Source organism: Artibeus jamaicensis, unplaced genomic scaffold, assembly GCF_021234435.1.
Source record: "Artibeus jamaicensis isolate MK-2021 breed Jamaican fruit bat unplaced genomic scaffold, CSHL_Jam_final scaffold_474, whole genome shotgun sequence".
Classification (NCBI taxonomy): Eukaryota; Metazoa; Chordata; class Mammalia; order Chiroptera; family Phyllostomidae; genus Artibeus; species Artibeus jamaicensis.
In genome coordinates, this window is record NW_026522046.1 from 48,551,842 (window position 1) to 48,574,416 (window position 22,575).

Below are 22,575 nucleotides of genomic sequence, written 5' to 3' on the forward strand. Positions count from 1 at the left end.
AAACTTTTATCTGCCTCATCAGTGTGGACGAACACAGTCTGCATTTAAATCGTGAGATGAAGCTGCCAGCACTGAGGGGGCGTGGCGGCGGCAGAGCCGGGTGCCATGGCTCCTGCTGGGTGTCGCAGTGCTGCTGGGTCGCTGCGAGCTGCGCAAATCGCGAGGCAGGTCGCACGGCTGGAAAACGGAGGGTGGACTTGAAGGGTCTGCCAAGTGCTTTACCCTAAAAGAAAAGCAGTGGCACTCTTGACGTTTCTTTACTGATATTGACGTGTTAGTTTTCTGAAGCTTTTGCTCCAGTAACTGGGTGCCGGGCATCATAGCTCCACGTGTGGGTTAAAAGAAGCCATGTTTCCTAAACATCTGAAAAGCGAATTGTTGTTTGTGTCCTGTTGGGAATTCACGGTTATCCTGTCCTTAGAGGGTACTTTTTCAGAAATCTGGAAATAGTACGGAACCCTCAGATGAGTGCGCAGCTGAGGGGTTGGGTGTTACGGAGTGTGTTGTATTTCCACAGGTGCCACTGATTAACGAACTTGAATCAGCAATTCATCAGCTGTACAAACAGCGAGCTTCCCGCCTTGTCCAAAGACGACAAGATGATATTAAAGATGAATCTTCGGAGTTTTCAAGCCATTCAAGTCAGTCCATCTTGAAGGTTTTTATTATTCATTAAACAACCTTGTTTACTTAGTGCAGCCAGACTGAAAATTAGAGATCTCAGAGCATCTTGTTTTTTTAAATAAAGGGATCCCCTTGCTCTTGTATTAAGTAGATCTAGAACTGAGAGCCTGGGTTGTGTTTAAGAACGCAGAGCTCCGGCGGGCTCAGAAACCTGTGCCCGTGCTGTCGGTCCGCCTCTGTGCACGCGTTTTTGTCTCCAGCATTAGAAAAGGCCGCACGGAGTTTTACCGTAGAACCGCTGTCCGTTTGGCTCTGACTAGTTTCTGTCCCCGCGCCCGTCCCGTTGGCCACGCAGACGCACACGCTGTAAGTGGCCATGGGGAGAGTCCAAGTTCAGGGCCCAGGGAGGTTCGGGGGGCAGAGCGGTTTTCTTCTACATGACAGATGAGCTTTGGGCTTTGCCTTTTAGATAAAAGCAAAATTACTTGCATTTTGCAGTTTGTCTTTTAAACGATACTAGGTTTTCTAGTAAGTCAGCTGATGCCTGCATTTCCTGAAACGTTAGTGTAAAAATTTAGAAATCAGATTTATATTCCTTTCACTGTGATGTGTGTTATGGAAAACCACAGTTAACTGGACCCTTCCTAGTATATAGTTCAGCTGAGCTCCTTTAACCAGGCGTCTTCAGTGTCTTCATTCTGTTCCTCCACTGCCTGCCGTGCTGCGGGCGCTTTAACAGCCACTCCCGGCACGGGGTGGTCGGAGCCCGTGGTCGGGGCCGCTGTCGCCGCCCGCTGCTGCCTGTACCGGCGGTTCTCAAATGTACGCGTGCAGCACAGTTACCTGTGGCGGTCATTTCCACCGCGGGTTCCTGGTCCTTTCCCCAGAGAGTCTTCCTCGGTCTCCGGTGGCGTCATCACTCACCTGCACACTGAACAGCTACCTCGGGTCGTCCGAGCGCTAGGCTAGGGCCTTGGACTTAGGCTTCCCGAAAACAGTGCTTTGTCAGATAGGGTCCTCCAGAAGGTGCCCTCCTGTGTGCCTGGTGGGTCAGGGCAGCACAGAGCAAGTCAGATTTGGGAGCCCTGTGGTGTCTTGGGCCTCAGTGCTGCCCCCCGAGTTTAGACGGGAGGGTTGCTGCGCTGGCTGGGCACCTGACAAGGCAGCGCGTCCCCCTGGGCTAACGTCTGGCCCAGAAGCAGGTCTCTGGGGCAGGCTGCGGGTGACTGTCACACCGACGAAGGGGCCACCGAGATGTGCCTTTCATCAGATGCCTCCTGCTACTTATAGTCCGTTCTTTATCATTTGGAGCTATTTACTTGCCTGGAATTGGAAGGAAGAGTTGAATGGCACGATATTTGTTAATGAGGCTGAGAGTTGGAAAGAAATCGAAAAGTAACAAGAGAGTGAAAAATACTGCCCTAGAGGACGTGTTCGTTAACTGCCAAGGACGTCAGGGAAACCACGTGGGCTGCGTTTCTGAAGTTTGTATGAAGAAGCACGAAGAAGCGAGGAAGGCAGGAAGTCATCTCTTTAGACTTGTAGGCACCAGTCACAGCCCCTACACAGTTCTCTCGAAGGGAGGGGCCGTCAGCATGCAGTCTCCCTCAGTATTGATTTTTAAAAATCAGTGAGCATGCCAGCACTTTAAGTATTTATTGTAGTAGTGCATATTCTTTAAAACATTTCTGTAATGAAGGATACCCCTTACAGGCAGGGATGGTTTCTGTAGTTCAGGGTTTTTTAACGAATTCATCATGGCGTGCCCTGAATGCACATTTGGGGTAAAGTGGGGTATCTTAGGTACGAATCTTTCCTTGTGATTTGTGGATGCTGGAACATCCTTCCTAGTTTCTGAGCTGTTGTGGTTCACCATGAAACACTCAGCGAGGAAGTCAGCTTTGAAACAACAGGGTCTGGGGCCGTTAGAGTCACAATGACGAGGGCCGCTGCTGGTTTTTTCCTGTTGCTGCCGGTGGCAGCGTATCCGGGGTAAATGCATTTGGAAGCTTTTCTTTGATCTTACGTGGGTTTCCCCTGCTGCCCCCACGTCATCAGCCTGCAGTGAAGTGGGTTTCCTCACGCCTCCCTCGTTCCACCTGCAGTCCCAGGGCCAGCGGGCAGGGTTGGTGAGGACCCAGTGTGTGGCAGAGTCATCTTCCTGATGTGGCACTGCCACAGGGAAGTGAGGGGAGGCTCGCGGAACGGAGGACAGACGTTCCTCACTCCTCCTCCTGGCCCTAGGCAAGAGGTGAGAAAGAGAGTGGAGAAAGAGAGTGGCTTCTGAGAGAAGACCCAGGGGCACAAACAGCCTTGGGGCCCCAAGCAAAGAGTTGACTGTTGACTCAGTGATCTGAGGGACAGGGCTCTGGGAGACAGCCCTCCGCTTTGTCCACAGCCCCCCAGCCCCATCTGCAGGCTGGCCAGGCCTTTGTACAGGAGGTAGCTGACTGTGGTCCAAGAGCCCAGCACAGGAGGCAGTGCAGGAGGCAGCTCAGACCAGTGGAGGGCGCTGTCGGGAAGGGACGTCCTCAGAACAGGAATCACCTCTTGGAAACTGACAATAGGGCGACCACATGTAAATTCAAATAGGCAGGTTGGAGGCTAAAGCCTAAAAATTGCCCTGGGAAGTTAAAAAAGAAAGATGAAAAATAGGTAAGAAAGAAATTGGGAACGGCGCTTTCAAAGAGCGGTGTCTGAGACCGCATGAGTTGGTGCCGTTCAGAGGCAGCGTTCAGCCTGCCCTGTCCCCAGCCCGGGGTGGGGAGCGCGTCCCTGCAGAGCAGTGGGAGTCAGAGGGCGGAGCATCTGGCTCCTGCAGCGAGGCTGCGCTCTCGTCCAGTCTGGATTTCTTTCCTGTCGTGTTGTTTCGTTCAACTGGTGGTGCTGAAGTGCCTTCTGAGAAGTAACCTGCTGTTTCCCTCTGCCCGGGGAATGTGGCTGTTTAACTTACTTGGCCCTCATGGGAGCATCACCTTCTTTCCTCCGACGTAAAAAGAGGGGTGCTGTCTGGGTGCATCTCTAGAGGGCTCTCACTGGCTTTCCTTCTCCTCTTGGGGGGCCCACGTGGCGATGCCGAGACTGGCTCTGAACTAGGCGGTCGGGCTGTCGACTGCGGCCGGGCCCTGCGCTGGGGGCAGGGCAGCGAGCAGCTGTGGTTGTGGCTTGTTCTGTGCAGACTCTTCCGCGAGACTGGTGGGGGGCTTTTAACTGGGGCCGGCATTGTCTTGCAGACAAAGCTCTGATGGCGCCAAACCTGGACTCCGTTGGGCGAGACCGAGCCCTGTGCCAGGAGCACGCCAAGCGCCGGATCGCGGAGCGGGAGGCCAGGAGGTGGGTCCTGGGGGGGGCCGCTGCTGGTGGGGCTGGGCGGCGGCAGCGCAGGGGCCGATTTGGGAGCTCAGTGTCCGTCTTCTAGGACTCGCCGGCGACAAGCCAGAGAGCAGACCGGTAAGATGGCTGATCACCTCGAAGGCCTTTCCAGTGACGATGAAGAAACATCCACAGACATCACCAACTTCAATCTGGAAAAAGGTGAGGCGTGCGTCTGGAAGCAGCATCGCTGTGCGCGGCCTCCGCTGGGCGGTGAGGTTTTACCAGAAATGCAGTGTGTGGCCGTGTGTGGGCCCATGTGAGCAACCACTGCCTCGTCCTGGAGACTCGTGCCGGCTCTCACTCCGAACAGCACGACGAGCTCTCAAAAAGAGCGTGGACCCCTTGCCACGGGGGGGTTAGTACTTGTATCATAGCAGACGCTGCTCTGCAGAGTCGTGGAGTCCTAAGTGACCGAAGTCTCTTGGGTCCCAGGGGCGGCCATCTGGCCTGGAAAGGCAGCTGGTGGGGACCGTGACCCAGGGAGGCTCCTGATTCGGGGTCCGAGTAACGTCAGCGGGAGGAGTGGGCAGTGGGCTCTGTGCTGGGCGTTTGCAGGAGAATCCCCGACAGGAAGCCTTCGTCCCCACCTTGGCTGCAGTTACTTAGAGTTACGTCGGCTGCAGCCTTTTGGAACTCAGTTGGAGGAACTTACTTTTCTTCCCCTTATTTATAGTGAACAATGCTAAACATACAGAAAACTTGAAAGAATAACATGGCGATCGCCCACATGCCTGTCACGCAGCCTTGGTTCGTGGCACCGTCTGGCCGAGGCAGCTTGAACTCTCGGTACATGGGCGTGTGTATGTTTTGCCGACCCTGTGAAAGTAGCTCACACGCGTCATGACAAGTCACCTCTGGAAACCTCTCTGTGTCTTCCAGAAACAAGGATCTCTTTTGGCCTAATCACACCACCATTGTTGCACCCAAGAAAATTAGCCAGAACTTTTAAAAAATTTATTTAAAAGTTAAAGAACACTTTTTTAATTCACTGATTTTAGAAAGAGAGATGAAGGAAGAAAGACATCAGTTTGTTGTTCCACTTACTGGTGTCTTCAGTGGTTGCTGCCTCTGTGTGCCCCGACCGGGGGTGGGACCCGCAACCTTGGTGCAAAGCTGTGGCGCTCTGACCACCTGGGCCGTGTGGCCAGGGCCCAACTGAAATTCCTTACGTCACATCTGCGTTCAGTGACGTCAGTGGCGGCCGCCCGAGAACACTTTGATGCCCTTTGTGTGGGTGGTTAGGTGTTTCTCAAACCAGGGTCCACATGAGGTTCTGCCCTGTGTTTGATGATTCTTACACCTTTTTGTAGAGAATTAACGTGTGTTCAGAAGCATGTAACACACACACCCCTGTTACGTAGTGTTTGTCTGAGATGCTGGCTTTTTGGGGAGACCAGGCCACTGGTGCAGGACGGCCTCCGTCTCAGGGTCGTCCATCCCTCTCGCTGGCAACTTTTTCTTCCTTGACCTGGAATTTAGGTCTGGAACCTCGATCAGACTGAGGTTGACTCTTTTTTGGCGAGAATACTTCATACAAGGTGCTGTTGATTCCTGCCTGGTACCCCGACAGACGTCAGCCCCGCTGTTAGCAGTGTGAAGGTTGATTCTGAGGTGTTGCCCCAACCAGGTCTCTCCGTGGTAAAGATCTCCCCTCCCCAGTCACCTGGGGCACCTCGTCCCCTTCCGCTTGCCGCAAATGCTGCTCGCTGACTCCTGCCTGTGGCAGTCACTGCAGTCAGCAGGGGACTAGGGAAGGAAAGACATTGGTCACGGTTGTGATGCACATGTGTTACTGACCCAGTGACCAGTGGGTGGAAGAGTCAGTGGCAGAGCTGGCACTTTGTGTCACTGCAGCGGACAGGCCGCGGCAACTGAAGTTTGAACCGAGCTGTTGGGGACGCTGTTCTTGAACTGAACCGTGCGACAGGAAGTGGTGCACACAGGGCCATTCAGAAGCAAGTGCTGCTCTTTGGGTTGGAACCTGCGTTTACCTGTTCATCGTCTTTTTTTTTAAATATTTATTTATTTATCTTTAGAGGGGAAGGAGAGGGGGAGAGAAACATCAATGTATGGTTGCCTCTAGTGTGTCCCCTGCTGGGAACTGGCCTGCAGAGAACTGGCTTGCAACCCAGGCATGTGCACTGACTGGGAATTGAACCGCGATCCTCTGGTTCGCAGACCTGCACTCAATCCACTGTTCATCATCTTTTAAACTGTAATTAGTGACTGTTACTTTGTTGGTGAGCTTGTCTCTTTGATGCTTAAGCTACAGAGGAAACGCTGAAAATATGAAGCTGTGTTTTCTCTAGTGTCTACTAAATTCCGGTTCTCTGGGGTTTTGTTGTTTTTAGATCGCATTTCGAAAGAGTCCAGCAAGGTTTTTGAAGATGTCCTGGAGAGTTTCTGTTCAATTGACTGTATCAAGTCCCAGTTCGAAGCGTGGCGTTCAAAGTACTACACGTCCTACAAGGACGCTTACATCGGCCTGTGTTTGCCGAAGCTGTTCAACCCCCTCATAAGGCTGCAGCTTCTCACCTGGACTCCTCTCGAGGTGGGTGGCTTCTGTCGCTGCGAGAAAGCCGTGCGATGTGGTCCCTCGGTGGCAGTCCTCTCCAGGCTGGGGCGGCGAGCTCAGCAAGGTGTGTTTCAGGAGTACAGGGCACAGGGCTGCAGTCTGGGGTCTGTGTTCTCACAGAGCTCGGGGGCCAGCTGTTGCTCTTCAGTTTATATACAGTGCTCTTCTCAGTCTCCAAACTGGACTGTGACCATGAAGGAGCAGGAAGAACTTGGTCGTTAGGTCCCAGAACCTAACCTAGAGTCATATGAAATAAGGGCCTGCGCTAGTGGCACAAAGGTGGGGGCAGTGGGAAGCGGGACTCTCCCTGCCCCGCCCTCCTGGTGTCGGCCACCTCACTCCCCTCCCTTCGTTCAAGGGTCACAGTCCTGTTCTGCCCGTGCTGTGTGGTCTGGAAACGGGGGTCATCCTGGGTTCCTTCCACTTCTGTCTTCTTTGTGGCCAAAGGTCAGGCCCAGGTCCGCTCTCGGAGTGGCCGGCAGCGGCGGTAGCTGCTGTCTGCATGTGTTGGGGTGGCCTTTGTCTTCTGTTGCAGGCCAAGTGCCGGGACTTTGAGAGCATGCTGTGGTTCGAGTCCCTGCTCTTCTACGGCTGTGAGGAGCGGGAGCAGGAGCGGGGGGACGTGGACACGGCGCTGCTGCCCACGGTCGTGGAGAAGGTGCTCCTCCCCAAGCTGGCAGGTGGGCTCCAAGCCACGCACTGGGGTCCCGGGGGCCGTGGCCACTGCCTGGGAACATTGGCACCAGGCCCAGAGGCAGCTTGCGGGCAGATACGTGTCTCTCCGCCCGGGCCTCACCGGGCGCCCTGGGGCGGGCCTGCGCGTCGGTGCTGACGCAGAGTGGACGTGGGGCCCTGCGCACGCGCTGTTCTGGAGAGGAGTTTCTCACAGGGTTAGAAATCACGGATACAGGAACCGATTAAAGGAGTAAAAATAGTTTTTGAGGTTCAGGTAGAGATTCTTGGTGTTGGGACAGTATTTGTTAGGATATTGAAAGTTTTCTCCTGTTTTTATTTTTACTGATCAGTAGAAAAGAGAGGAGTCTGTCTTCTCTCCACATTCGCCTGACCCTCAGCTTCCCCGCAGTTGGTGGGACAAAGGCTTGTAGTCTGGAGGGAAATCAGCATTTGTGCATGGAAGATGCTCGGCCTCAGACCTAGTCTGCTGCGATCTGACTGTGTCTCAGCACGTTCTGCCTTCTTCTCAACAGTGATAGCGGAGAACATGTGGGACCCCTTTTCTACAACACAGACTTCACGGATGGTTGGGATCACATTAAAACTAGTAGACGGATACCCTTCAGCAGTGAACGCAGAAAACAGAAACACACAGGTAACCCGGTTAGCGTCCGGGAACGGTCTTCGTTCTCCCTGTCCTTTTGGAAGTGAGCAGGGGCGGAGGGGGTGCGAGGTTGGGTCCCGAGTCAGCGGGAAGATCCGATTGGCCTGCTTGGGCCTCCCGGTGCTGTATGAAGCCGGAAATGCGCACAGTGTGGGGCGGCGGTGCCTCGTTTCACAGCGCGCTGGCGTGGGACGGCGCCTCCCGGTCTCCTGTTCTCGGCCTTCCTAACACCCCCTCCAACGCTCAGTCGGACTGGGCAAGTGGCTCTATATGAGTTGTGTGTTTTAGAAAAAGGAAAATGTAAAGCTACTAGAATGGGTAATTGTTGATGACTTAAATGCTAAAACATTTAAATAGCATGTAAAACCACGAGGCATCTTTTTATCACTAGTTTCCAAATTTCAAATTGCTGTCATCCCTCATTGGACATTCTTAAGAGCTGTTCAGACAGAAGAGTGCTCTTTGTCATTGCTACATTTTTGGTAGCATAATTTCGAACAGAACCAGGTTGTGTCTGATCGCAGACCTTTACAGAGTAGACGGCAGGGCGAGAGGTTTCTCAGTGGCTTCACGGCTTGGTGATTGTTGGGGACCCACGGGGCAGTGGGCATCAAAGACCTCGGGCTTTCAACGAGGGAAGTGAGGAACTCAATAAGACGCTCACTCCAAACCCAGCACTTAGCTTGTGATTCGGGATACGGCCTGTTGTTACTCGTTTTTTAATTTCTCGCCTGTCCCAGCCCTTACTGGAACGTGTGGTCTGTTTTTGTCTTCAGTTATACCTGAAAGCGCTCTTGCTGAGGATGAGGAGAACGTTAGATGACGATGTGTTCATGCCCCTGTATCCCAAAAAGTGAGTAAACCCGAGGACGGCTCCGGTGGTGGCCTCCTCCATCACTCCCCTGAGGAGGCTGGCTTTCTGGAAGAGTGATGGTCGCGTGAACCATGAACGTCACCTCTGTCGTACAGACCGAAGGCCCGAGGGGTCCGGGGCTGCGGGGACGCCCTGCTCGAGCAGAGGCGCGTGGGTGACGCCCGTGCTTCCTCCGTGGTGGCTCGGGGTCAGTTTCCACTTTTCACACTTCCTGTCTTCGGGATTATAGTCGTTTAAACTTTTTTTTTAATTGTCTCATTCTTCTGTTACCCGTTTTACTTGTAGAAACATTCTCCCCTAGGAAGGGTGCGGTATTTGCATCTAAAATATTTGAACGTGGTGTGTTTTTCTTTTAGCGTCTTAGAAAATAGAAACTCGGGGCCGTACTTGTTTTTTCAGCGGCAGTTTTGGTCTTCGGTTAAGGTATGTGTGAGGTGTCTAGAAGACTTCAGATTTGCCTGACATTATACATAATGTTTTGAAAAGCATCTTTGCATTTAATGCCATAGGCTTAGATATATGTGTACATAGAGAGTCTCCATTCTGCGAAATCATTATTCCCCGAAGTTTGATGTTTCCGCAGGGGAAAACGAACTCTGAGTCCCACAGTCAGGTCCAGGCTAGTCAGCAAAGTGCCGCCGTTTGTTCAAAGAGCAGTGTGCCCGGCACCTTCTGGGTCCCTCTGACGAAGCCCTGGGCAAGACGGGGCGGGGGCCCTGCGGCCTTTGCGACCCTGCCGAGGTGACAGACAGGGAGCCAGTGACCTCAGGGCAGGGAGAAATCCAAGGCAGTGGGGAGCAGTGGGCAAGGGGCACAGAGACCCTGACCAGTGAGCCACTGAAGGTCCCCTTTGTCCCTGAGGAGGTGACACTGGGGAGACCGAGGGAAAAGCAGGGCCGCTGGGATCGGGCAGGACGAGACAGGAGCCACGGGTCGAGGCCGCTCACCGTTCGTTTCTCTCCCAGCTGCTGGGGAATTTTCTTCAGTGGAGCGGCATCTTCTCGAACAAGACCCTTCAGGAGCTGGCCATCGACGGCCTGTTAAATAGATACATTCTCATGGCTTTTCAGAACTCGGAGTGTGGAGACGACAGCATCAGGAAAGCCCAAAGTGTGAGTTGAGTGGTACCTACTAGAGTTTTCAAGGCACGTGAGTTAAAGTGGGCTGTCTTGTTTGTTTGAAGGGGATTTTGAGACTTCACAGAAACCCCTTTGCTCATTGGGCTTCGTGTGAGGTTGGCGGTCACTGTGACCACCCAGGTGGGTCCAACCTGCGAGGCTTTCTTATCCTGTCATTTTTAGAGAGGGGAAGGGAGGGAGAAAGGGAGAGAAACATCCATGTGGGGTTGCCTCTCACGCACCCCCCACTGGGGACCTGGCCCGCAACCCAGGCATGTGCCCTGAGTGGGAATCGAACTAGTGACCCTTTGGTTCATAGGCTGGCACTCAGTCCGAATAAGTGCTTTTTTCCCCAGTGTTACCAAATAAATAGTTTCTTTTCTCATTTAAGAAATGATAAAAATTTTTTTCCTTTATTGATTCCAGACAGAGTGAGAAGGGAGGGAGAAAGAGGGAGAGAAACATCGATTGGCTGCCTCCTGCGCATGCCCCAGCCGGGGATTGAAACCCAGACCCAGGAATGTGCCCTGACAGGGAATTGAATCCACGACCTTTCGGTTTGTGGGAAAATGCCCAGCCCATTGAGCTATGCCGGCTGAGAAAAGAAATTATTTTTTTAATAGTGTTTTTTCTACTTCATATATGAGTTCCATAATTCGGTCTTTTTTTAAATATTTTTTGAAATGATCGTAAAATTGAGACAGATTTGCAAGTGCAGTGCAGTTTGTCCAGATGGCGTCAGGATGTCCCTGGCAGGGCATCTCCAGCCCTCCGACAGGAAGGCCCCGTGTTCACAGGACACAGGCAGCCCCGGCCTTGTCTGCGTCCTGTAAACACGGGCACCCCTCTCCCTGACTCCGACCCGGCCGGCGGCCCCCCCGGAGGTGGCTGAGCTCCATCGTGACTGTTGGTAATGACGCAGACGGCCGTGTCGGCTGGCAGCAGGCTCCCGGGTCATCACTCGCACCTAATTGTCTTGTCTCCTCCATCTCTCTGCTCCAGAAGAGTCAGGTCCTCAGTCTTTTCTTGACCTTCATAACCTTGGTATTTTAAAGAGGATAGACCTGTTATTTTGTAGAATGTCCCTCAGTTTAGGTGTGTCTGATAGTCTCAGTAGATTCAGATTCTGCATCTTTGGTAGATTTCATCAGTGGCAGTCCCTTCACACTGACCTCTGTGAGCTTGTGACACATCCTCTCATTTCTGGGGAGCACTGTCTTGCTTTCCGGCTCGCCACGCCCAGGCCCCCCGACCCCTGCTCAGCCCGTCCTGGATTCAGTCACTGCTCCAAGCCCCTGGGTGCTCTGCACACTGGACTGATGATGCCCTTTCGTGGGCTGCCCTCGCGTGTGGGGGGCCGGCCTCCCTACTCGTGGGTCTGTGCTGCCACCGGGCCCCATCACCTGCGTAGGCTCCTGCCCTCGCTGCCCCTCTGGGGTGAAGCTCTTCCCCGCGCTCTGGGCCCGCCCTGCCGCGTGGCCAGCACAGTGCCCGGGCCTGCGCACCAGCCCGGGGCGGCGTGGCCTGTGGCGGTTCAACTGCACGTGCTCTCAAGTCCAGTGCTGCTGACACAGGAGAATAGGTTCATTTAGGGCTTTCAGGAAGACCAAAGGATGAAGCAATTGGTTACAGTATTACGTCCCTAATACATTCGTAGATTGGACAAATTATTTGTCTTTTGCTTTGAGCACCTCTCTCGTATGTTCAAGTAAAAGTTCAGGTGTATGAAGGAAAACTGGGTAGGAAGTTCAGTAGTGAGTCCTCTGGTTAAACCAGGACCCCACGGTCTGGACACAGCTGGTGGGCACGGCTGCCTCCTGTGGTTCAGCCCCTTGTTCTGCACCTTCTCTGCAGGTCATCAATTGTTTCCCCAAGCAGTGGTTCGCGAACCTGAAAGGAGAGAGGACCATTTCTCAGTTAGAAAACTTCTGTCGGTACCTCGTACACTTAGCAGATACGATTTATAGAAACAGCATCGGATGCTCTGATGTGGAAAAAAGAAATGCAAGGTAATTATTGTGATTACTTAATGAAATGGTGACCTAGTCCTTAGTCGTTACAGTCAGTAGTAAGTATTATGAAAATGTTTAGAGACATGTTTGTATTTTAGTTGAAACTGTACATTGACTTAGTATTGGTAAACATACCCAAAATACACATTTTTGTGTATGTGTGTGTGGTTTTACCTAATCTTTTTCAATAGGATATTTTTGAAGGCATTAAGACAAGACAGCTGGCAAGGACCAGGCCTAAGGGGAATGAATGAGTCATAGTGTTCCGTCTCCTCATTTGAGGGGTTGGGGGCATGTCAGGCTCTGAGAATGCCCTGGGCCTTGGTCTTTGGAGACTCCTGCGGATGTGCGCCCTGGGAAAGCCCATCAGAGGGACCTGGGTGCCCTGAGTGTCCCCCACCGCCAGGAGAGTGCTCTGCGTGGAGGGTGCCGTCTCCACGTCAGAGACCATGGGTGTTTCTTTTTGTGGACATTGTTTTGGATGTTTGTTCATTTGGGATAAATCTCTAGCATATAAAAGTAAATAATAAACCAGTACAACTTGAAAGAATTTTCTTTCTGAACATTGCTTTCATACAGCCTTCCTAACAGTTTCATTTTTCATTTAAATCACAATGTTAATCTTACCCTCTTCCATGTAAAGGGACCTTCTTTTTTAAAGAGGAAATTTGTTGTCTTTTACGTTAAAAAAGTAAAAACAAAGTAGGTAGTAAAAACTTTAGTGGTAAAATTCTGTGGCAGGTAACTGCTTTATACTTTAATTTCATCTTTGGTGTCGGTTGTTAGGTTGTTGTCACTAACATTTCTTCTCAAGGTGCTGTCTTTTCTTAGATAAATTTTGCTTGCTTTTTAATACTGTTTTGGTTGGAATTAAATATGCACAAATGGCATCTGCTTGGGCACCTGCTGGTGCAATGCCCACAGAAGAGGCCCCGCCCCACAGGGTCTGCAGCCGTGCAGGTTGTAGCCTTTCCCTGACAGGTGCTCCCCTCAGTCTCCTGGGGAAGGGACAGGCGGCCGGGTCGCACTGTGCGCTGTTTGTCCCCAGCGGCCCTCTGGCTACCAGTGCGATTCTGGGCCAGCAGTGCCTGCACCGCCTGGGAGCTTGGCTGGAGGCGCTCCAGCCCGCCCCTCCCCCCCGAACCAGAACGCTGGGCTGGCCGGTGACCCGTGTCTGAGCAGGGCCCGCGTTCTGACCTTTGCCAGAATTGGAGGGTGTCTTAATGAGAGGAGAATGGCTTCCACCGGAAGGTGGAGCAAACAGGTGAGGCTCTGCCGAGAGCTCCGAAGAGCCGAAGTGACGCTGGGCCTCTCGGGTGTGTGGTGGGATTTGAGTGCCGCCAGGACTCGGGTTTGGGGGGCGACGGGAGAGCCCCGGGTGGTTTGGAGGAGATCGCTTTCTCCCCTTTTCTGGGTCTTCATGAAAATGGCTTCTCGGAGTGACATTGTGGGCATTTTCGGTTTTGAAAATGGGTCCTCTGTCTCTGGGCTGGTCAGGTACACAAACTGTTGTTTTATGTGGATATACGTACCTATATATATATATATATATACAGGAAGATTGCAAAACCTCAAAAATGGTCGTAAAGTTAATGACAAATTTTTCCTTTAGGGCTTTTGTACAAATTAATGAGATTCTGCTGCATTTTTTTCTCTTCTAGGGAAAACATAAAGCAGATAGTAAAACTCCTTGCAAGTGTCCGAGCCCTGGATCACGCTATGTCTGTTGCAAGTGACCATAATGTGAAAGAATTTAAGTCTTTGATTGAAGGAAAATAGATCTATGCGACTGAGAAGCCTGCTTGCTTTAATACCATTCCTAATGTATAAATTTTGTATATATGTAAAGTTTCTTAAACTGTAAAATGGTTGTTGTTTTAATACAAAGAACATTACTATTCAATTCTGTGTCCTTAACTGCGATTTCTCTGGAACGAAGGGTTCAGAGCATTTCTAGGAGGGTCGATGAGTGTTTTCCTTCCGGCCTGCCCGCCGCTGGTCGCGGAAGCATTTTCTGTGCCTGGTACCCACAGCCTCCCCGCTGGTTCTCTGCGCACTGTCCCAGCGGTGTCATGTATGCGTCTCTCTCTGCCGCCATGGAGGTCCTCTCGCACCGGAAATCGGGGGTTTTTCTACAGAGCAAGTCTTTTAACAGCAGAGGATTACTCCATAGCAAACGTCTTAGGAACATCGCTCCACTGCTGAACAAAGGGCTGGCCAGTGACCCGGCGTCCTCCCTCCCAGTTAGCAGTCGCTGTCGCCTGCTGCCTTAACCCTGCGAGCACACGGGCTGCGGCCCTGGGCGCATGGCGCGCCTCCTTCCCCGGGTCGGGTCGCAGCCCACTGGGGGTCTCCTGTGGACTCCACTGCTGTGCGCAGCACAGGTTTTTAAAAGCACGTGGAAGTTTTCGTTTTTGGAAATAATAGACCCATAGTCCAGCTGCAGGGTTTTGGGCTGACTGTCCCGTCTCGTTACGATTTCCCTCCCCGGCCAGCTTACAAGTGCATGCATTTGAAGTTGGTGGTCTGTGCACTTGAACCCCCACATGCGTGCGTCACATATGCAATAAAGAACATGCCTTGCTGGTCCACCACACACCCTGGCAATTCAATATCCAAGGTCTTCTACCATGTTTATGCCACGCTGTAAGTATTCGGAGAACTTGTTTTAAAGTTTACGCCTTCTGATCTGTGATTTTCAAAAGAGGAACTTTTTGGAAATTAGGACTTGTTTGATAATTATATGTAATTAAGCTTTAGCAAAGCATTAAATTAATTTTCAATTCGGTCCTTTGTTGTATTTGCTGGCGAGTAATCTTAGCGACAGCATCTCGGACGAGTCCAACACAGTGAGCATCAGCGTGGGCGGGCCCTCGGTCAGCGCATCCGGTGTGTGGGGCGGCGCCGGGTGCTCCGGCTGCTCTCTCAGCCTCCCGTCTGTGGTGGGGGCACGGCTTGCACCCACGTGTTCATCTGGGTGGGTGTTCTGTCCTGTGGCAGTAGCAGATTGAGAGAATTAAAATGAGGACACTTAACTTTCACCTGTACTGGAATAAAACAGAAACATGCACATAGGTGACATGCACGTCATTTCTACCTTAACTTTGTGTTTCAAAACGGAGAGACTGGCTACTTCTCTTTCTGTGTTAAGGATTCTTGCAGGAAACTTGGGGATTTCTTATCGTGTGAAATGCACCAGGGTCACTCAGTGTCAGGCCTGGGTTTGGACATGACACCAGGACCTCGTTGGGATGTGACTTTGGCGTAGAACACGTGGTTCTCACGTCCCAGCCAGAAGCTTCCGTTTCTGAAGTCGCCGGAGCATGTCCTTTCCTAGGAAGGGAAGTATCAAAAGATAAGTTCAGAGGGTGATGTTTGAACAAACCTGAAGCTCTGTCTTCAGTTTCTTTCTCGTGGAGCTTCTGGTTTACCTTCAAAATAGGTGATGGAGGTTTCTGGAAAGGGAAGCTCCTGATCCAACGTGAGGCACAGACTGGTCACTGCTGCTGTGTGAGGTGGCGGCGCCCACCCACGTCCCTGGCGAAGCCACGGCCTCCGGTGGTAAGCACCAGCAGCCCTCCCGAGGGTGTGGCTCGGCCAGTGTGCCTGGCTGGGGTGTCCGCCAGCGGAGGTCCTGGGGAGCAGCCCCAGCCAAAGCCAGGCAGGAGTGGAGGGGTAAACAGCCCAGTGTGTTTGTGCGGCCCTGGGTGGCAGTCTGAGGTGCTGTTAGGTGTACAAGAGGTTTATGGGGTTAAGTCCCATTGGGGAAAAGGAGAGGGAGGGGGCTGGGCTGGCCTGAGGTGTGGGGTAAGGAGTGACCTGTGTGAGGTAGAGGGAAGGAACCCAAGATGGTCTCAGACGTGGGTGCAGATGGGAGAGTTGTGGCAAGGCTGACGGGGCCCTCCACCCAAAGGCCTGCTTCCGAGGGGTCCCAGGTCTCCGGAGCACCCCTGCCTCGGCACGCCCACCAGCCAGTCACTGCTAGAGTGCAGCTCCCGGGGCGCGGGGTCCGGTGCCACCGAGGGCTCTCACCGGAGACCCGAGTGGCATGACTGTGTGACCGTACCACTCCCTGGTCTCGGAGGACAGGGACCCACAGGTCATCTCCCAACAGCGTCAGTCAACGTGAGCAGCATCCTGCAGGGACAGCCTCGTCACCCAGAGCTGGCCCAGATGGCATGAACTTGAGGAAGCCCCTTCCTCATGCCAGTGGACCAATCTGGGGCATTCCTGACTTTTAGAGCCAGGCTTATTGAAGTGTAGCTTACAAACAGTAACATTTAAGTTATGTGTAAGTTCAACGAGTTTTGACAAAGACCTAATTTTGTTTTAAATTCTAGTTTTCCTTGAAATCATGAAGCCCTCCTAAAAATAGTCAAATGTCGGAGAGCTGCAAACTACAGCATGAAAATGGAAGTTGCTTATGGTAGCGGTTCTTCACCGTTATGAGGACTCTGCCTGTGTAACCCGGGGTGACCCGGGCGTCCAGGGAGTGTGGCCATCCACTGGTGGGGACAAAGGCCATTGTGGCCTTGATGTAGGTTATGAAAAGGAGGAAGGTCAGAATTTCTACATGGAGGGAGAACAGTGAGGAATGTCTGAGTCGAGAGGCCTCAAGCATCAAAAGGCCATCAATTTTGGAGATCGTCCTCCAGGACTAGAACTACCTGTGGGGATAGGGTGCTCAGCTCCCGAGGACGGCCTCAACTGCCTGGCCAAAGCAGGCAGGCTAGAAATGACCCTGTGGGTTGGCACTGCAGGGCACCCCGTGGCACGCTCAGACGCCTGGGCCCGGCGGTTTGCCCTGGCCTCCCCCCCCCCACCCTGTCACTCCAACTCCAGCACGAGCTTGGAGGTCACTCGTCCATCACAGGGACAATGAGTAGCACCGTGTCTCTAGGGACATGTGCTGTGGTCCAGTTACAAAGAGCTGTAGGAAAATACACCTCTCATCCGGTACTTGAAGAGTAAAGCACATGGTAAACCATAAAATTTTGACAAACCCTGTAGAAGCCTTCGTAAGCTACCTTATGAGACACTGCAAACGCCTATGAGGCGCCTGCTGCTTGGGGACCCAGCACCGGCTTGAGGAGGGGACGTCCTGCAATGCTAGGGAGGAGCCGTCCCTTTCTGTGTACTCACTAATGGGTCCCTGCAGATGCCGATCTAACAGTTCCAGCCTGTGTGGCCTGAAAAAAGCTGGCCATGCTAATGGGATCAGACTTAGTCTCCAATTCACCAAACACGTTCTAGCATTTTACAATAGATAAGGAACACGGGCTGTGAGGAAAGGGCAGACATGACAAACATCTCAAAACCCAGCCCCGTGACATGGCACACTTTATGTCACTGGTTGGGACAGTCACTCATTTCTAAATTAGTAAATCCTCGCTGTAGTTTACTGGGGACATACTGTTAGAGTGGGGTACTTCAGGCCTGCAGAAATGGCAATTTCATGTTGTAACCTGATAGAATTTGCCTATAGGAGAGAGAAAGAATTTGGTTAAAAACCAACATGTATAGATGAGGGTGTTTGCTTTGAAGTCCTTGGAGCTACTGCAGCCGCCATCTGCCACCTGCAACACCCACCTGGGGCTGTGTCAAGAGCCAAAAGAGACGGCCCATCTCTGGGGGCCCTCAGAGCTCACACGGAAGCCTGTGTGCCACTTGGCCTGCACTGAAAACCTGTCCCTCTATTTTCAAGTGCAATGAACAAGGAAGTATAAATAAGAAATGGTAACAGCACCAAAAAAGTAACAGTATTTAAGTCAATAAAAGTGGCCCTAATGTTTTCAAATCGTAAAGCTTGTGCTTATTTCATGAGAAAATGATCAATTTTGAAAGGATTTGGAAAGGCTGTGGCCTTCTGACAACTCTAGGAATGGGTCCTGCTTACCCTCCACCCATTTCCGTTTAATTGGAAGAAATAAGAAAATTCCATTCTCGCCCACTCCCATGTACTTTTTTGTCCAGTGCAATCTCCAATGGAAATGGATTCTTCTAGAAAGAAAACTAAGCAGTCATGGACCAGAGGATTATCTTAATACGAGTTTAATACTGAGGCTGCTGTCAGTAACCACTACCAAGAGCAAACAGTTTTTCTTGGGAGATAGGGCTGAGTGAGAGAAACGCCCTTTGGTTCTCGGAACAGAACCCTCGATTCTGTATCCTGGAAGAGAAGTGGCCTCTCTTCTGATGGATAACGGCCTCTTTGGAATCCTGAGACCAGGGTGGGTCCAGCTTCTCTAAACTGGACGAGGAACCGTTAATCAAGACACATGACAGGGCCTGCAGAAGGAAATGATTTTGTGCACGACGCCAAATTTAAATTCTGCTTCTGCTGTTACCATAAGAGCACTAAGGGGAAGAAGAAAAATAGGAAATGGTTTCTCAGAGCGCTGGGTGCTTGAGGATTTCGATTCCTGTTGAGTTTGCTGCTTTTGACTTCATTTCCACGCTTAGAGCTACAACAGTGAGAAGTCCCGGGGACCGTGAGAAGTCCCGGGGACCGTGCTACCTCCAAGGAGATGCTGAGAAATGAGGACAAGATGAAGGGGCCGGGTGCCTTCAGTCACTGAACTCCACAGCTGGCACAAGCTGTGGCCCTTACGTGAAACGACAGCCGCCTGGCCCTCGGACAGGTCCAGGGTTGGTGACTTCCCAGTCACCACCCCGCGTCCAGGTGAGCACGCTTTTCTAGGGCGCTCCCGAGAGCCCCAGGACACCCCAGAAGAAGAGGCGACCACAGGGCTGTTCCAAAACAGGCACGCATTTTTCTCCCGGCCGCAGGCCCGGTCACTCAGAAGGACACCATGGACAGCTCTCCAGGCCCCGCCCCTCGCCTGACTGGCCGCCGGGGGCGCCACGGGTGGTCCTGACACCCCGCCCCCATCCCAGGGATCCTCGTCCTGCCCGCCAAGCTCTTCCCCAGAGTCCCTCCCTTAGTTCTGAGGGACCCACGCGCGTAGCCAGGGAGGACTCTCCTCCATCTCCAGCACCCCCAGCGGCGGGACCCGCAGCTGCGGCCTGGAGACAGATCGCCGGCGGCGCTCCAAGCGGCAGGCACCCCAACGGCTTCTGGCCCGCAGGGCGCTCCGTGGGGGCGAAGGCGTCTCCTCTGACGCCCCGCCCCTTCCCCGCGAGGGGCGGGCCTTCCGCCCCGGGCGGCGGTGCAATGCGGAAGAGATGGACCCGCTGAGCGGAAGTGACGCTTCCGACACCGGCGGCTGTGAGAGAGAGAGGAGGAGGAGGAGCCGGAGGTAAAGGTGAGCGAGCCGGCGGGGGGCGGGCGCGGCCGCGGCCAGACCTACCGGCAGCCGAGTGTGCGGGTGGCCGCTTCCAGAGGTAGTGTCCGCGGCCGCAGCCGGGCGGAGCGGGGAGGGCGCCGCGGGCCGCCTGGAGCGCGGGCGGGCGGGCGAGCTGAAGGAGACCGCGGGCTGCGCCGCACCGCCGGGCGGCGGCTGTGGTGACAGCGGCTGTCAGCCGCCCGCGGTCCCGGGCCCTAGGCGGTCCCGGCGTCGCGGACGCCCTGAGCTGCTGCTCGGTGCCTCCGTTCGTGCCCCTGGGGGGAGCCGCCTTCCCAGGAGCCGGGGTCAGGCCCGGGTCCCGGGTGCTGACGCGGGTCACGGCGGCGGGGTCCTCTCCCCCTCCCACCCCCGGCCTTCGCCCCCGAGGGCCGCCTTCGGGTTCCCGAACGGGCTCCCTCTCCGCGCAGCGGCGACCCGGGAGAGGGGGGCGGGTGGACGCCTCCCCGGGAAATGCGCTCGGAGGTTCCGTGTGTAGACACGCCGCGCCCGGAACGTGGAGCGATCGATAAAACCCCGTCCCGCTCGCCCGGGAGCCGGCAGCTCTGCCTCCCGCTCTCGGGGGAAACGAGGGCGCGACTGGCCTCCTGGAACGAGCCGTTCGGCCCGGGAGCGCGGCCTCCCGCTCCCTCGCAGCCGCGGGGAGGCCCCGGACGCCGCGCGGCCGGGCGGCGGCGGGGTTCCCGGGGCCGCAGCTGCTCTGCTCGTCCCCGCAGGGCCGCCCCCGCGCCAGGATGGCGTTCAGCAAGGGCTTCCGCGTCTACCACAAGCTGGATCCCCCGCCCTTCAGCGTCCTGGTGGAGACCCGGCACAAGGAGGAATGCCTGCTGTTCGAGTCCGGGGCCGTGGCCGTGCTCTGTGAGTCCCCGCGCCCCGGCCTGGCGGGCGGGAGGGCGCCCCCGAAACGCCCGGCCCGCCCCGCCCGGGGTCGCGCGTTTATTTCCCTTAGATCAAGCCTTGTTTTGTTTTCAACTTGCATCTTCTTTTCCTCCCGCTGTTGCGGGTTTTTGCTGGGGGTGGGGGCACGGTGGGGTGGTAGCGACCCGGGTTTGCTTTAATTAGTGGATTGTGCTGTTGCTTCTAAAAAAGTATTCTTTCAAAGAAATATTGCTGCGGTGTATATCACGTCCCATAGACCCATCAAATGGCCTGCTTCGCGTCTCTTCCTGTCGCGAACAGAATTTCGTGTAGGTCAGTCGCAGTAAGGAGCTGTAAGACTGTTTAATCCTTTCGGAGCGTCTTCTGGTGTGGATCTTGTGTTTTCTTTCAGAGGATTGTGAACCATTGTTAAACTCTCATGTGGAGCATGTGATTGGTTTCGTAGCATTTAAAACTTATTTTGATAGTCTGTTTTAAAGAAAAGCACACTGTACCACACACACACACACACACACACACACACACACACACAAATAGTAGGTTAGTAATGGTTTGGGTTACTTCGTGGGGAAATGCATGAACTTAAAAATGAAAAGATGAGTTGCCAGATTAAATTTCTTTCGTAATTATAAGATGTTATCAGAGAAGTCCAATTTGGGGTTATTTGAAATGTGATTGTGTTTTTAAAAGTGTTCTAGTGCTAACTGCTTTCTTTGCTCAGTGTTTGCCACTCTAGGCACACACAGCAGGGGGGCTATGCGTGTTCTAGGAAATGAGCGTTCATAAAGTGGGGGACGCTCTGTGCGGGCTTCCTCACTCACATCGCTTTCTGTACTTAAATAAACCAGAACATGACATGCTATCAGCCATTTGCATAGCATATTTTTTCCAAATGACAAGTGTAATTCTTACACTGATGAATTATTAATTTAAAATATTCAGGGAAAATGTTTGATTTAGCATGTGGAATATTTTTCAGCTGCTTGTGTTTTTGCTGACATTACCCGATTTTCTTATTTGTCTAAATTGTAAATGTTTCTTTAATTATGGTGACTTGTAATGACAGGAAACCAGGTTTTTAGCTACAAAGTATGCATTAGGTATAGTTCTTAGGGTTTTGCTATACTTTACTCCCTAAGGGTAATAATACTTCCAAACCTCCAGCAGATTTCTTTCATGCCAGAAACCAATTTTTTAAAAAATCCCTAAGTCATCCATTTTGGCATTAACATACATTTTAAGGGAAAAAGAATATGAGACATACTTTCTTAACTATTCATTAATCTTATTTATTTCATTAGATTTACACTATGTAATTAATTCTTTTGGAAAAAAAGTTTGAAATTCTCTCTCTCTCTAACGCTAGCATAAAAAGAGGTGTAATCTCTTGGGTGTGCTATTAGCTTTCCTGTTATAAACTTTACAGCAACACTTAAAATATTAATGTTTAGGAGCTAGGAGACCTTTTTAAAGGTCATTTGAGTTATAAAATTAATTGGCTGTTCCGTCTGGAAGCATGCCACGGCATGTGCTGTACTGCAGAGTGCTCGCGTTCACAGCCTTCATGAGTTGGAGGTGCCCGCCACGTCCAGGCACCATGCCTGGATGGCACCAAGCTGTCCTCCTGGTCTCCGGCAGTCTGGCCCCTGGAGTGTCCGTGCGGCTACCAGAAGGGACTCCTGACACGTTTTTGGTAGTAAACAGAAGTATCACCCCATTTCCCAGTAAGATTAAGTGCAAATCTCAACTCTTCATCAGGTTGTCTGTACTTCGGCCTTGCCCTGTTGGCCAGTGTTGACCCTCTCTAAGGCAACTGTGCTGTTTCCTCACTGCTTCCCCATTGCACTGTGCCTTTCCAGCCTTCACCATGCCGTTCCTTATTCCGTTCCTTGTGATGCCCTCTTTCTGCAGGACTGCTAGAATGCTTCCTTCAGGAGAACCTGCTCACCCCCCGCCCCGCTCACTCTTAGATCTTCCTGCCTTTCCTTTCTGTAGAACTTTGTCTGTATCCCTGGCCCAACACTCTACATACTGGTCTTGTTGGTGTCCACATGCTTGTGTGCAGGTGTTTTTCTTGAAAGTCGATGGTGAAAGTGACCCTACCAGGCCTCGGGCTCTAGCTGCCCCACTTTAACAAGTCAAAGTTTAAAAAATTAAACAATCCTATTGTTGAGGATTGGCAGTCACTGAATTATTCTGGCTTATGCCAGGAGTGCCATAAGATACCCAACATGAAGTCTTATCTTTTGTATTATTAGCACATACCAAAAAATGGGGTGTAAGGGAAAAATACAATGAAAATAATCTCCAGTCGTGGATCCTCTTAGGACTGAGTACCCACTCACGCAGCCTCAGGACCCTGTCTTTGGGCTGATGGGATTCTGAGCTTAAATCAGTCGTGATGCTGTGACTGAATCATTACAGTCACTGGGGAGGGTTTGTTTTGTTTTGTTTTGTTTTTACAAATACTGGGGC

General features: G+C 52.6%; 2 protein-coding genes and 1 long non-coding RNA gene across 9 annotated transcripts in view; 2 read left to right on the forward strand and 1 right to left on the reverse strand.

Annotated features, from left to right (window-relative positions):
- The window catches only part of PAXBP1 (PAX3 and PAX7 binding protein 1), a 28,479-nt gene extending 14,659 nt beyond the window's left edge, over positions 1-13,820 (forward strand). The window contains exons 8-18 of one of the 2 annotated variants that reach the window (XM_037127147.2): positions 518-641; positions 3,858-3,957; positions 4,043-4,158; positions 6,351-6,550; positions 7,110-7,254; positions 7,783-7,904; positions 8,690-8,766; positions 9,144-9,210; positions 9,753-9,899; positions 11,760-11,914; positions 13,579-13,820. In XM_037127147.2, coding sequence (XP_036983042.2) covers positions 518-641; positions 3,858-3,957; positions 4,043-4,158; positions 6,351-6,550; positions 7,110-7,254; positions 7,783-7,904; positions 8,690-8,766; positions 9,144-9,210; positions 9,753-9,899; positions 11,760-11,914; positions 13,579-13,696 — 1,371 coding nt within the window. In that variant the 3' untranslated portion in view covers positions 13,697-13,820. Of the gene's footprint in view, positions 1-517; positions 642-3,857; positions 3,958-4,042; positions 4,159-6,350; positions 6,551-7,109; positions 7,255-7,782; positions 7,905-8,689; positions 8,767-9,143; positions 9,211-9,752; positions 9,900-11,759; positions 11,919-13,578 lie in introns of those variants that run through there. The other variant, XM_053657778.1, reaches the window with a different exon arrangement.
- A 95-nt stretch (positions 13,821-13,915) lies between these two features.
- On the reverse strand, positions 13,916-19,596 carry LOC128626267 (uncharacterized). The gene is made up of 4 exons (XR_008390180.1): positions 19,228-19,596; positions 15,349-15,640; positions 15,015-15,250; positions 13,916-14,908 (listed from the first exon to the last, which is right to left on the reverse strand). It is a non-coding gene; the product is annotated as an uncharacterized LOC128626267 (long non-coding RNA).
- The window catches only part of SYNJ1 (synaptojanin 1), a 76,289-nt gene continuing 71,905 nt past the window's right edge, over positions 18,192-22,575 (forward strand). For 2 of the 6 annotated variants that reach the window (XM_053657777.1, XM_053657774.1), the window contains exons 1-2: positions 18,192-19,182; positions 19,938-20,079. In XM_053657777.1, the coding sequence (XP_053513752.1) occupies positions 19,956-20,079 (124 nt within the window). In that variant the 5' untranslated portion in view covers positions 18,192-19,182; positions 19,938-19,955. The other 4 variants (XM_053657772.1, XM_053657775.1, XM_053657776.1 and 1 more) reach the window with 4 other exon arrangements.